This window comes from Ostrea edulis, chromosome 5 (assembly GCF_947568905.1).
Source record: "Ostrea edulis chromosome 5, xbOstEdul1.1, whole genome shotgun sequence".
In the NCBI taxonomy this organism is placed as follows: domain Eukaryota; kingdom Metazoa; phylum Mollusca; class Bivalvia; order Ostreida; family Ostreidae; genus Ostrea; species Ostrea edulis.
Window position 1 is genome coordinate 79877661 of NC_079168.1, and position 13732 is coordinate 79891392.

Sequence of the window (13732 nt, forward strand, 5' to 3'; positions counted from 1 at the left end):
CTGCCTAGGAACCCGGTGATTTTATTTTTGAAGGCATCTTCACCCGACAAAGTTAGAACACACTGACAATTAGACATTGTTTAATGTGTCAACAGACTGTTATGTTTACCGACAGACTTACGGCTGTGTACGAGAGTGGACCAAGTGTTTTAAAATCCACCTCGATTAAGCTTCCGAGGCTATAAACTATGTACAATAATGCAATATTTGTTGTTCATTCAGAAATTTGTATAAAGTTAGTACATTAAACTGGAAAAAAAAACCGAGGAACGTCAATGGAGAGAAGCGACAGAGAAAAAAAAATCTTCCGATCGTTTTATGATAAAGTGTTCGATTCTCATGGATAAGGCAAGTTGAGTTAATAAAACAGATTCCTTCAAAGTGATTCACGTACCGGGATATATCAGCTCGTAATAGCTGTGAAATATCGCATCAAAGAGCGGTGAGAAAAGAATAAAACAGCGACGTACACGACTAAATGGATATACGTAACACGACCTCAGGTGTATTAAAATTCATATATCTTAACACATTGTTGGCTTCAACAGGCACAGATCAGCGAATCAAAAGGTAGAGCTGTTGGAACGCTTTTACATGTACAATGACAGTTAACCCTACTCTTGGACATCTTTATCACGATTTCAGCATTAGCAATGCTTACACCGCACTGGACGTTCAGGAAATTTTCAAAACGAGGCAAAGAAATGCGCGCGAAAGACGCCAGCTGGACGACTTCACTAAACATCTGAAGAAGGCACAAGATATCAACTTGCGCAGAATGGAACTTGAAGAAATTATTGTCCGTCACAAGTTAGAGGACATTAACCTCCGTACACCGTCACTTAGAAACGGACTGAAACAGGAGTCGCTAAGGAGATCAAAGTCCTTCAGCGTCGTTAGTCGGAGCACGCTGTCGTCTGCTTTTCCCTCTAAGTGTACGTCTGCTGCTCTTTCCCGCATCTCGGGCGCCTCCTCACAAACTTCCGGTGTAAGTTCCTCCTCAGTTGGATCCAGTGACCTTCAGCTGTCCCGTAGTAAATCTCAGATGTACGTCAGAAAAGTGAACAATGTCACAAAATCTCTTTGCAAACTGTACGAGAAACAACAACGACGAAAAGTCGAGAGGGAAATTTTACTCAGAAACGTAAGGAAGGATAACGAAGAACTTTTACAGAAATCCCGAGTGTATTTCAAAGAATCGGATACAACGCATAACTTAGAGAAAATTCTCGGTAATGCGTCCGAACATGATGTTGGCAAAAAAGATCAAACAACTAGTGTCCCAGATATTGAGAAAAAGGAGACTGTGCCGCCGGAAAATGTCTCATTTCCTACTCTACCTAACCTTGCCGCCATTACGAACAAGGTCGCTAGTGACACACCATCATCAGAGGCCCTTTGGTCACACAAGGCCCAACCATCCATGTCCGAGGATTTTGACCTGTCTGAGTTCAAGGTCAATGCACACAACAGGGGAACGATACCGGAAGTGTGGCAGTTATATAGGCAGAAAATGGCGGTCGATGAGAACGAGATCAGGGAACCTCTCCTAGTAACGATTACAGCTCGATATAGACGGACATTAGTGGATTAGGAAAAGCATGTGCAGTAATATATTGTTCAGCTAGTCACACGAATTTTTTTTTATCATACACTGTAATATACTAATTAATTATCTTATTCATAAATACATGTACAACCATGAAGTCATTAAGTCGAATGCTGTCTGATGTGTTCATACCAATACGGGACTTTCGAGATACGGATCCACTCCGACTTTTATCGCGCGTTGAACGTAATTTGTAGGGTATGTCACTTCCGGATTACATTAACAACTAAGTAAACAAGCATGGAATTCTTCAATTGCTATTAAATTTCTGCATTTAAATGCCATCTTTGAAAGAAAGGAATCACTACAACCTTTATTATAGGAAAATGCATTTAATTTAAAATATGTGAGTTGGCGAGGGAAATACATTTAGGGAATACATGTATATTGAGGATATCGATAAAACTTCACGCCTTGCATCGCTTGCTACGCGTCTTTAGAAATGCACCTTTTCCCTTCCATCTAATTTACACCCAGGTACTAAGCACCAATAGTGATTTGGATCGTCATCTTGGGACTACGCGTGGCTCTTTACGGACCGTCTGCTAGCAAAACACCATTTGTATCGATGTCAACTTTGCCCTATAATTGGTTATTATCACGTGACCGTGGTGTATAAACGTCAAATATAATCGGTCGTTCCGGCACATTCCGAAAGTTCCGTATTGTTAGGGCTTTCTTTACATACTGAATTTGACTATAATTAATTACTCCATTTATCATCGGCATGCCACCGGTCGCGGTATCTCAGTGGTAGAGCGTTCGCTTCGTAACCTGGAGGTCATGAGTTTGAGCCCCGCTCGTGCCATTGTCGCGTCAAACCTAAAACGTTAACATTTGTACTAATTGCTCCTTCGCCAAACGCTTGGCATTAAGAAGTAAGAATCACGGATCTTTCGGATATTACATAAAAGGTCACGGCAGGCGTTGACACATTAAAGAACTCCCACTGCGCATTACGGCCGCAAGAGCCAAGCACAAGTCTAAATTTTTAACCTTCAACTGAGGACGTCTCATTATGAGTGAAAAATTCTTGACGGAGCGTAAAACAACCATACAACCAACTTCTCAATTTACCTGATCAAGATAGAGGGTCCTCGGTGGATGTGGCCGGTCAACAGAGGATGCTTACTCTTCCTAGGCATCTACATCACACCTTTGGTGTTTCAAGAGGCCTGGGTTCGTCCTACTCTCAATCAAAAAAGAATATCATTCTTTTTAGGATTAATGAGATTGATCAGAGTTCGTTATTTTCACCCTTTTTCATGATAAGTGTTGTATATTTTGATCTGGTAATTCCCTTTTCCCGTTCGTCTGCCAGGTTTACATGTAACTGTCACTTGCAAACGAATATCTTTTGGAAACATACTTATTTGTCGTATTATTTAAATTCTATGATATCTGAACCGTGTGAAATGTCTAAATTTGGGCGTTCTCTATTTTTTTCTTGCATTATGAACTTTTGAAATAGAATTTGATAAATATGTTCAAACTAGAATTTATTTTTAACAAAAGCAAACAAATAAAAAATCGGCCAAAACAACTAAAATCAACCAATTTTCTTTTCCGCAATACCAACAATTTGTCACGACACTAGGTTCATGTACCCTCTTGAATTTAATTTTTATAATGTTGATTTGATTGAACAGCAGGCATTGTCAATATGCGCTCTCCATACAAAATACATAGTCAAGGCCATGCAGATAGAGAAATGTTTGATTACGTGTTTGTATAAATACAGAAGAATAATAACGATAAAACATTATTATAATATTGTATTAAATAAACTGTTAGTAACAACAAAGTGTAGATTATTGGTGTGTTTGGAAGTTGTATGCTAATTTAATATATAGTCGTTATATAACGATCTTGTTGCCATTACAACCTATGATTGGGTCAAATGCTGTCTGACTTGTTAGACCGTTCGTGGCACACTGATTTTGACTACGGATAACTGTTTACCTGATCAAGATAAAGAGCTCATGGCGGGTGTGACCGGTCGACAGGGGATGCTTACTCCTCCTAGGCACCTGATTCCACCTCTGGTGTGTCCAGGGGTCCGTGTTTGCCCAACTATTTATTTTGTATTGCTCATGGGATTTATGAGATTGATCACTGTTCGTTATCTTAACCTTTCATGGTACAATAATATTGGATGAAGTAGACTGTTTGGTAACAGTAATACAATTGAGAAATAATGATCGCACTGCACGAAAACAATAACTTTATCTCTATTCTACTACATCTTCGCTAGCCAAGGGTTTACGATCCGCTCCACTTTTGTACAAACCCTTGGCAGAATTAGTGCGATTTTCAGTTCGCCCCGCATGCGGAAGGCCGGGGTTCGAATCCCGGCCGCGACATACCTAAGTCGTTATAACAGGTAATGACAGTTCCATTGCCAAACACTCGGCATCAGGTGTGAATGTCACGAGTTCTCGGAGATGACCTTTAAAACGAATGACCCGAGTCACAGTAGATGTGGCACGCTAAAGAACCCTCACTGCTCAATGGCCGTAAGCGCCGAGCATAGGCCTAAATTTGAAGCCCTTCACCGGTCTAGGTGACGTCTCCATATGAGTGAAAAATTCTCGAGCGAGACGTTAAGCAAGATACAATCAATCAATCATAGCCTCAACTGTCAGCATATGATTGAACGCAGGGAAATTCCACTGCTCAATCGGAGAAGGTGTTACGTTAGATCACGTGCAAAATAAAGGAATTTAAATATCTACAACTGTCACTCGGCCGTGTACCAAATACATATCCAAACCAATGATGCCACGTGCGCAGTTCAGACTCGTATCTGCGTAAAGAAGTGCATTTTATTTACTACAGTACCGTACCATAAGTTTAATATGAAACATTTCTTGTTGTTTTATGTGCTATCTATCCCAGATTTAGACAGTTGCGTCAGAGCTATTTTCCACAATTTGGAATTCACCTGGCACATGTAGGGTTATTTTTAGAAGTAGTCTCAACGACTACATATATTTCACGGGTTCACGCATGTTTATTTTCTAAGAGATAGTTAAATTTATTATTAATATTTTGACTGATTTGCATACCACATTGCGTTACTCTCTGAGCGCAGCCATTACTAAACAACGAGGGCAGCCATTTCTAAACAACTTTTAAATAGTAGCTGAAACACGCATTTTCATTGGATAAGCATGATGTAATCCAAACAGGATTGTTATCTCTATCCGCTAGAGGGCGCCACTCAAAGCTACGAAAATCGCAGAGATCTGCCAGTTAGTAGAGAAACGGAGTGGATCGTAAACCCTTGGCTAGCGAAGACGATTCTACTATGGCTCAGAAATATATGTACAATCGTGTTCCTATATAGCTACGAATTAGGTCACTGTGATGTCATGGTAGTTTCTAAAATGATTGATTGTATCTTGTTTAACGTTTCTTTCGTGAATTTTTCACTCATATGAACACGTCACCAAGACCGGGGAAGGACCTATACTCGGCACTTACGGCCATTGAGCAGTGAGGATTCTTTAGCGTGCAACAACTACTGTGACACGGGGCATCCGTTATTAAGGTCATCACCGAGGACCCGTGACATTCACTCCTGATGCCGAGCGTTTGACGATAGAACTGTCAATATCTGTTTTAACGACTTACTAGGTCTGTCGCGGCCAGAATTCGAACCCCGGCCTTCCACATGCGGCGGTAGGTTTCCAAGATGACCTACTGACGAAGGTGAGATGGTAGGGGTATTCTAAATCTATTTTGAAAAAATGTAAGATTTTAGTTTGATGTTAACAGATTATGAAAGGTGAAGATAACGAACAGTGATCAATCTCATAACTCCTATAAGCAATACAAAATAGATAGTTGGGGAAACACGGACCCCTGGACACACCAGAGGTGGGATCAGGTGCCTAAGAGGAGTAAGCACCCCCTGTCGACCTGCCACACCCGCCGTGAGCCCTATATCCTGATCAGGTAAACGGAGTTATCCGTAGTCAAAATCAGTGTACCAAGAACGGCCTAACAATCGTATGAAACACGTCAGAAAGCATATGACTCAATGATAGGTTGTATTGACGAACTAGATCGTTATAAAGACCATAGAATTTGCGAAATGCTGACTTCAATCGAGATTGTTAAAACTCCTGTACCATCAACTAGTTTGTCAGTAGCTTGCCTTGATTTAAAAACTGACTATACGCAGAACAAGCTCTTGTGTATCGAATCAGTTGAGAGATATAAACACTATATGCAGGTGATAATGGAATATTTCTACATAGATATGGGAAGTTGACGATGGAGAAGCTGAAATCATCCCGTTTGTCATACAGTTGAGTTGTCAGTTTGCCGTTAATGTCTACTTTCAATAAAATATCTAAGTATGAAGCAGAAGTGGACGACTCTGTGGTGTCTTTTATTTCGAGCTCTCAAGAATATATCGAATCGACATATTAATGAAAGTTATCATTGTTAATAGACAAAACGTCGTCGATATATCTAAATGTCGAATTGAAGGCCACAACAAGTGATTTTTCTTCTCACGTCGAAGTTTTTGAATAAATTCTTCTTTATAAGAATATAAAAAAAGATCAGCTAACAAAGGAGCACAATTCGTGCCTGGGAATGCCATCAGACTGTTGGAAGACCTGATCACGAAAGACTACGAAGATATTGTCAATGAGGAATTCTAGCATAGCATATTTTTTATTTCAACTTCAGATACTTGTGCGTGGAATCAAAGTGGTGTTTAACAAAGTACTTTTTTTTTTTTGGATGACTGATCAATAGATATGAATATTTTCGTTTTCCATTTTTATACCCCCCGCAACAAGTTGTGGGGGGGGGGGGGGGTATACTGGAATCGGGTTGTCCGTCTGTCTGTCCGTCCGTCCGTCTGTAGACGCAATGGTTTCCGGGCTCTAAAGCATTATCCTTTCCACCTACCATCACCATATCATATATATGGACTACCCATGGGATGAAGATGTTCCCTATTGATTTTAGGGTCAAAAGGTCAAAGGTCAAGCGCACTGGACATCGAAGTAGCAATATGGTTTCCGGGCTCTAAAGCGTTATCCTTTCCACCTACAGTCACCATATCATACATATGGACTACCCATGGGATGAAGATGTTTCCTATCGATTTTGGGGTCCAAAGGTCAAGCGCACTGGACATCGAAGTAGCAATATGGTTTCCGGGCTCTAAAGCGTTATCCTTTCCACCTACAGTCACCATATCGTACATATGGACTACCCATGGGATGAAGATGTTCCCTATCGATTATGGGGTCAAAAGGTCAAAGGTCAAGCGCACTGGACATTGAAGTAGCAATATGGTGTCCGGGCTCTAAAGCGTTATCCTTTCCACCTACAGTCACCATATCGAACATATGGACTGCCCATGGGATGAAGATGTTCCCTATCGATTTTGGGGTCAAAAGGTCAAAGGTCACGCGCACTGGACATCGAAGTAGCAATATGGTTTCCATTTAAATTCTTTAATGGCTTTTTTCATCGCATGGAGATGCTGTGATCCTAGATACCTTTTGGATCATAATACTGAAGTTTTACCTATTACCAACACCCTTTGGGAGATTGGGGTAAGCGGGGGGTATTCTTAGTGAGCATTGCTCATAGTACCTCTTGTTGTTGAAGAAACAACAGTCTATGATGTCAAAAAGTCTAGTCTTTAATTTTTCGTGAGGTCTGTAAAGTGTTGATAAGTCCTACGTTTTTGATATTGTCATACATTCTGATATTGTTGATTTGAGAAAAGTTTTGCGATTTCAAGTTTACTAAAGGTTCTTTAGAATATTTTAGAATTCACATCTGATTTACACCACTTCTGGTATATGTAGTGGCAAAGTACGTTTCAAGTTTCTCCTTCACAGCTGTGAGGAGCAAAGATAGGTGCTTGGTAGAACATTGACTGGATTCAGCAAAGTATCTTTGTTTGAAAGGGTTTTATGACGTTTCGGAATCCAGTATAGGTACGGTTGATTGATTGATTAATTATTGTTTAACGTCCCTCTCAAAGATCTTTCACTCATATGGAGACGTCACTACTGCCGGTGAATCCAGTATAGGTACGGTAACTCATATTCATTCGTCCCATTGACTGGGATATCAAATGTGTCTAATACTGAAGTATGGGTTGGAGTATAAGTACGAATACCAAAAGTGGATGTAATGCCAAGTTCGTTTAAATTACAGTTGTGATAATGAGCCTTACAAACAAAGACAATGTTGTTACAAGCTTTGTCAGCTGGAACCAAAACATATTCCTCTGGTAACATATGAAATGTGAAGATAACGAACAGTGATCAATCTCATAACTCCTATAAGCAATACAAAATAGATAGTTGGGCAAACACGGACCCCTGGATACACCAGAGGTGGGATCAGGTGCCTAGGAGGAGTAAGCATCCCCTATCGACTGGTCACACCCGCGGTGGTAATATATCTAATTCGTTTATCACTTCTGGTTCAATAAGCGAAGAAGGATAGATGTAGCAATATTCCATTATCACCTGCACATGGTGTTGATATCTCTCAACTGATTCGATACGCAAGAGCTTGTTCTGCGTATGGTCAGTTTTTAAATCGAGGCAAGCTACTGACAAACAGGTTGATGGTACAGGGGTTTCAACAGTCTAGTTTAAAATCAGCATTTCGCAAATTCTATTGTCGTTATAACGATCTAGTTTGCCAATACAACCTATCATTGGGTCATATGCTATTTAACGTGTTTCAGACCGATTGTTAGACCGTTCGTGGCACACTGATTTTGACTACGGATATCTCCGTTTACCTTATCGGGATATAGGACTCACGGCGGGTGTGACCGGTCGACAGAGGATGCTTACTCCTCCTTTGCACCTGATCCCACCTTTGGTGTGTCCAGGGGTCCGTATTTGCCCAACTCTCTATTTTGTATTACTTATGGGACTTGATCACTGCTCGTTATCTTCACCTTTCATGGTACATACTTTTGTTTTGATGTGTATAATGTGAGGTTTTAATATTCCTCTTACACTTTTAATCCATTTTGACAATATATGAAGTTCTTTTTTATATTTAGCCCATCGTCGGGCATAATCTTCGACTAATCTCCAATCTGATTCAAATCAGACCATTGATCCGCTCCGTTATTGTTATGTCGCTACACAATAGGGGATTAGAGTTATACATGCGAATATATAGGGAATTTTTTAAAAAAATTCTTCTCAAGAACCACCTGGCCATAAGAGTGGATATTTTTAAGTGAAAACCTCCTGATATAAAATAGATTTAAATTTGTTCAGATCATGGTCCCGAGGGTAGCAGGGGATATAAAATTTTACATGCTGATATATAGAAAAATCTTCTCCAGAACAACTGGGCCAATTTCAATCAAACTTAATACAAATCATCCATAGGTGATTGGGATTCAAGTATCTTGAAATGAAGGGCCGCGCCCCCTTCATATGAGAGATAATCACAAAATGCAAAAATATGGTGGAGTCATTTAAAAATCTTCTTTTCAAGAACCACTGGGTCAAAAGAGCTGAGATTTACATGAAAGTTTACTAACAAAGTGGAAATTTAAGTTTGTAAAAATCATTACCCCTGGAGTTAGGGTGGGGTCACAATAGGGGATCAAAGTTGTATATGCGATTGTATAGTTGATTGATTGATTGATTGAATATTGTTTAACGTCCCTCTCGAGAATATTTCACTCATATGGAGACGTCACCACTGCCAGTGAAGGGCTGCAAAATGTCGGCCTGTGCTCGGCGCTTATGGCCTTTGAGCAGGGAGGGATCTTTATCGTGCCACACCTGCTGTGACACGGGACCTCGGTTTTGCGGTCTCATCCAAAGGACTGTCCCATTTAATCGCCTTTTGCGACGAGTAAGGGGTATTGAGGACCTATTCTAACCCGGATCCCCACGGGAAGCGAATGTATAGGGAACAAAACTTGGCACAAAGCATCCATAAATGAAATTTGTTAAAATGAAAGGGCATACCCGTCTACAAGGGCATAATTTGGTCATGAATATGTTGTCAAGTTTAATAATTAAGTTTGATAATTAATGAATTTACAGTCATCTTGAAAATATTTTTTAATGAAGCTGCTTGTATAATGATAGCATTGCTCGATCAAGCTTGTTTATTGCTAGGAACTGCTGCTCAAGGTTAGCAATGTGACCCATGGGCCTCTTGTTGAAAATACATTAGGGTATGCATTGTAACGCTTCTTTTCATGAAGTACTAACGCGTTTCGTGAAGTACTGACGTGTTTCGTGAAGTACTAACGCGTTTCGTGAAGTACTGACGCGTTTCGTGAAGTACTGACGCGTTTCGTGAAGTACTGACGCGTTTCGTGAAGTACTGACGCGTTTCGTGAAGTACTAACGCGTTTCGTGAAGTACTGACGCGTTTCATGAAGTACTGACGCGTTTCGTGAAGTACTGATGTGTTTCGTGAAGTACTAACGCGTTTCGTGAAGTACTGACGCGTTTCATGAAGTACTGACGCGTTTCCTGAAGTACTGACGCGTTTCGTGAAGTACTGACGTGTTTCGTGAAGTACTAACGCGTTTCGTGAAGTACTGACGCGTTTCATGAAGTACTGACGCGTTTCATGAAGTACTGACGCGTTTCGTGAAGTACTAACGCGTTTCGTGAAGCGTTGCAGTTCATATACGTTTTCAAAAATGAAATATTGACTCCAGTTTTTGACACTCTGTTTTCCCCTTTTCTAGCTCTTACAAGTTTATTGTTATTTCGGATTTCAAACATTTCGGTTGAGCATCACTGAAGAGACATTATTTGTCGAAATGCGCATCTGGTGCATCAAAATGTGTACCGTATAAGTTTTACAAATATTTCTTAAGGAGGAATGCTACACCGGAGAAATTTGATATGAATGAAAAATGGAGGATATGTACAACAATATTTTGAAATTGAATACTTTATTTTATTTAGTCAAAAATGCAGTTTTAGTAGAAAGCTATCTGAAAAATTAAAACTGCTGCTGTACTTGTACTCACGGTCAGCAGTCGACGTGCTAACCTACTGAGCTACTCAGCAAGGCAATGTTGTTTGAAATGAATAGAACAAATATTGCTGATATTTATATTTTTATCCATGTTTTACAAGGAAGTCAGTCATTATGACGATGTAGAGTATCTCCTTAAGAGAATTTCGAGAGGACAAAAAGCTTGCAAACAGATTTGCATTTTTCCTTAAATATACATGTAAATTTTACAAAAACAAAGACTGTATCTGAGAACACTTTTAAGAAACAAGTACACACTACTCTCAGATCATTCTACTTGACCCATTGGGTGGATACTAGACACTAACAGTCATATTCTAAGCTTAGAACATATACTAAGTTCAATTTTTTTTCAAAGAAAGATTTATTTATCAATTATTAAAAATTATGGTTACAGAAAAGCTTCAGCAGGTTCAGAATATCATGTCATAAATTAATCATTGAAACTTGTAGATACAAAAATATACCTGCACATCTTAGAATATGCTCACATTGTAATTCTGGTGCTGTGGGTGATGAAATGCATTTTTTATTGTGTTGTGATAAGTTTAATTTTGAAAGACTAGAAATGTTAAAGGTAATAAATGAAGAATGTTCTATTAATTTCAGTTGTCTACAAGACTTGGACAAATTTATATGGTTAATGAATAGTGAAAATCCCAGAATTCTTATGTCTGCTTCCAAACTCATAAACTTGTATTGTGACTAGTTCATGTATGGAACGAGATGAAACAAATCTGTTAACCTTTTTATGAATTACACATTCGTGAATGGAACGTGTGTACAAATGGATATAAATACATCTACAGTAACGATGTTTATGACAATGTGTTCCCTATGCATCGTCCCTTGGTACCTTCAGTTGATCAAATATGTTGTACTTAATTGCTATGTTTATCCCTGGATATACCAGAGGTGGGATCAGGTGCCTAGGAGGCGTAAGCATTCCTTGTCGACAAGTCGCACCCGCATTAACCCTATATCTTGATAAGGTAAACAGAATTATCCGTAGTCAAAATCAGTGTACCAAGAACGGTCTAACACGTCAGACAACATTTGACCCAAAGATAGGTTGTATTGGCAAAATAGAGCCCAGTAGCTAAGTACTTCGTTACTAGCTTGAAAATACGGATGTATATTTAATTGCTGTTATAAAATTTAGAAATTTATTTCAAAATTAAGGATTATCTCCCTCATGCATAGCTCTTATCCTTGGACGAATTTGGCTCCACTTTTTGGCACGCTGTTTTTGGCTATATCTAGCTGTAAAACTTCATAATTATTTCGGATTTCAAACATTTCGGTTGAGCATCACTGAAGAGACATTATTTGTCGAAATGCGCATCTGGTGCATCAAAATTGGTACCGTATAAGTTTTACATTATAACGACCATAGAATTTGCGAAATGCTCACTTAAACGAGACTGTTGAAACCCTGCACCAGCAACTTATATGTCGGTAGCTTTCCTCGATTTAAAAACTGATCATATGGATCCAAACAAACGCACATCCGGAAAACCCTGTAAATCCAGATTTTTATATACTTAGTGCTCTTACATACAGATCTTACAGTGCTGTTAACACCCCCCCCACCCAAAAAAACCCCTGCTGTTTGATATTATGCCTATGTCCTTTTTTATGTATTTAATTATTCCTAAGGGTTGTTTTAAATTGCTTCATATGTTATTAGGGTAATCATATCATATCGCTATATATTAATCATAATATTTATGCATTTTAATTCTGACACTATGAATATATGTGCACATCGATTTTATATTATCTTTTCTTTCACATTTGTAAAGCGCTTTAGAGAACTAATGTTGATAGGGTGCTGTATAAATCTTTTAATTACAATTACGATATGAAAAAATACGTGTGGTACTATTTTCACATCAGGGAAAAATATCTCGTGTGAAAATGATAAATGTGTCTTCCACTTAGATACTTTGTCTAAACATGTATGTTCTTGAATAGGGATAAATTGATATTATCCTCGGAAATTTAAATAGCTTTCTCGAAAATAACTTGAGGTTATCCCTCTTGACATTCCAAATTCGGTAGTGCGACAGGAGTTATCTGTCTCTTAATGTAAAATTATTTAATAAAATATTATTACGTTAAATTCATTGATGATAATTTACAAATAATAAGTAAACAAGATTAATTTTTTTACGAAATTAATTTATCAAATGCTTTTTTTTTTATGAAAAAAAGTATGAAATAATTTTTGATAAGTAAGTTTTGTATATGAAGTTTTGTGTTATTAAAATAGCATAAGTATAAAAATTTATAGCTCTTGCTATTTGGTTTGAAAAGTAGCAATATTTCATAATTTTTAAGGTCCCTCATGAGCGAGGTCGCACGTGGGGGGTGAGATACATTAAACAATATCCTGAGGGTTGTGAAATGGAGCTAGAAAGGTGAGTGAGGATAGATTGACACCTGGTACTTAAAATTTTAAAATTGCATATATTAAACGGAATACAAGCAAAATTTGGTATTGTTCGTAAAATTTTCTCGAGTGGGCACCAAGAGATTTGGTATCGAGCGAAGCGATGGGCCAAATCGAGTGACGTGAGAAAAGTTCAACAACATTCTTAATGCATGTTTCACAAGGGTAATTAAACGCTTTGTGGTTTCGGTTTTTAAAATGTTACCTGTAATTTTTATCCTTTAGGCCTAATCGAGATCATCAGTATTGGCTGGGTTTGATAATTAGTGCAGGTGTAAAACTCGTACTGAAACATAATTGGTCAATAGTGGAAAAGTCTAGCACAAATGAACTGTAATAATTATTATCATTTGCTTTCAGATTAATTAGTTCAATAAATCCTTGTATATCTATATCTTATAATGATCAGTTAAGTTAAACACCATTCTTAATCTATAATTTTTAAACTAGCAAGTAGTCCAGTAAAAGTTTGTAAAATATCAGGAAAGACTACGGCTGCTCTGCATCAATAAACTACCACTACCACCCCTAAAAACACCCGTGTGTGGCGTGCAGGAAGTATCATCTGAAGGGTCTGGGGATAGGGCATAGAAGTCCCGCTCCCTAAACATTTATATTAGACTATATGGTCGAGCAATAAT

The 13732-nt window shown here is 38.6% G+C and overlaps 1 protein-coding gene across 1 annotated transcript; it reads left to right on the plus strand.

Moving 5' to 3' along the window:
- The first annotated feature begins 311 nt into the window (after positions 1-311).
- LOC125651436 (uncharacterized) lies at positions 312-3379 on the plus strand. Its single transcript, XM_048880023.2, has one exon. It carries the CDS (start codon positions 602-604, stop codon positions 1592-1594), a length of 993 nt encoding a protein of 330 aa, XP_048735980.1. The 5' UTR covers positions 312-601; the 3' UTR covers positions 1595-3379.
- Positions 3380-13732: the final 10353 nt, after the last annotated feature.

Excerpts from the sequence above, each read along its gene's own strand:
- LOC125651436 (XM_048880023.2), top strand. The coding sequence starts at position 602 with ATGACAGTTAACCCTACTCTTGGACATCTTTATCACGATTTCAGCATT.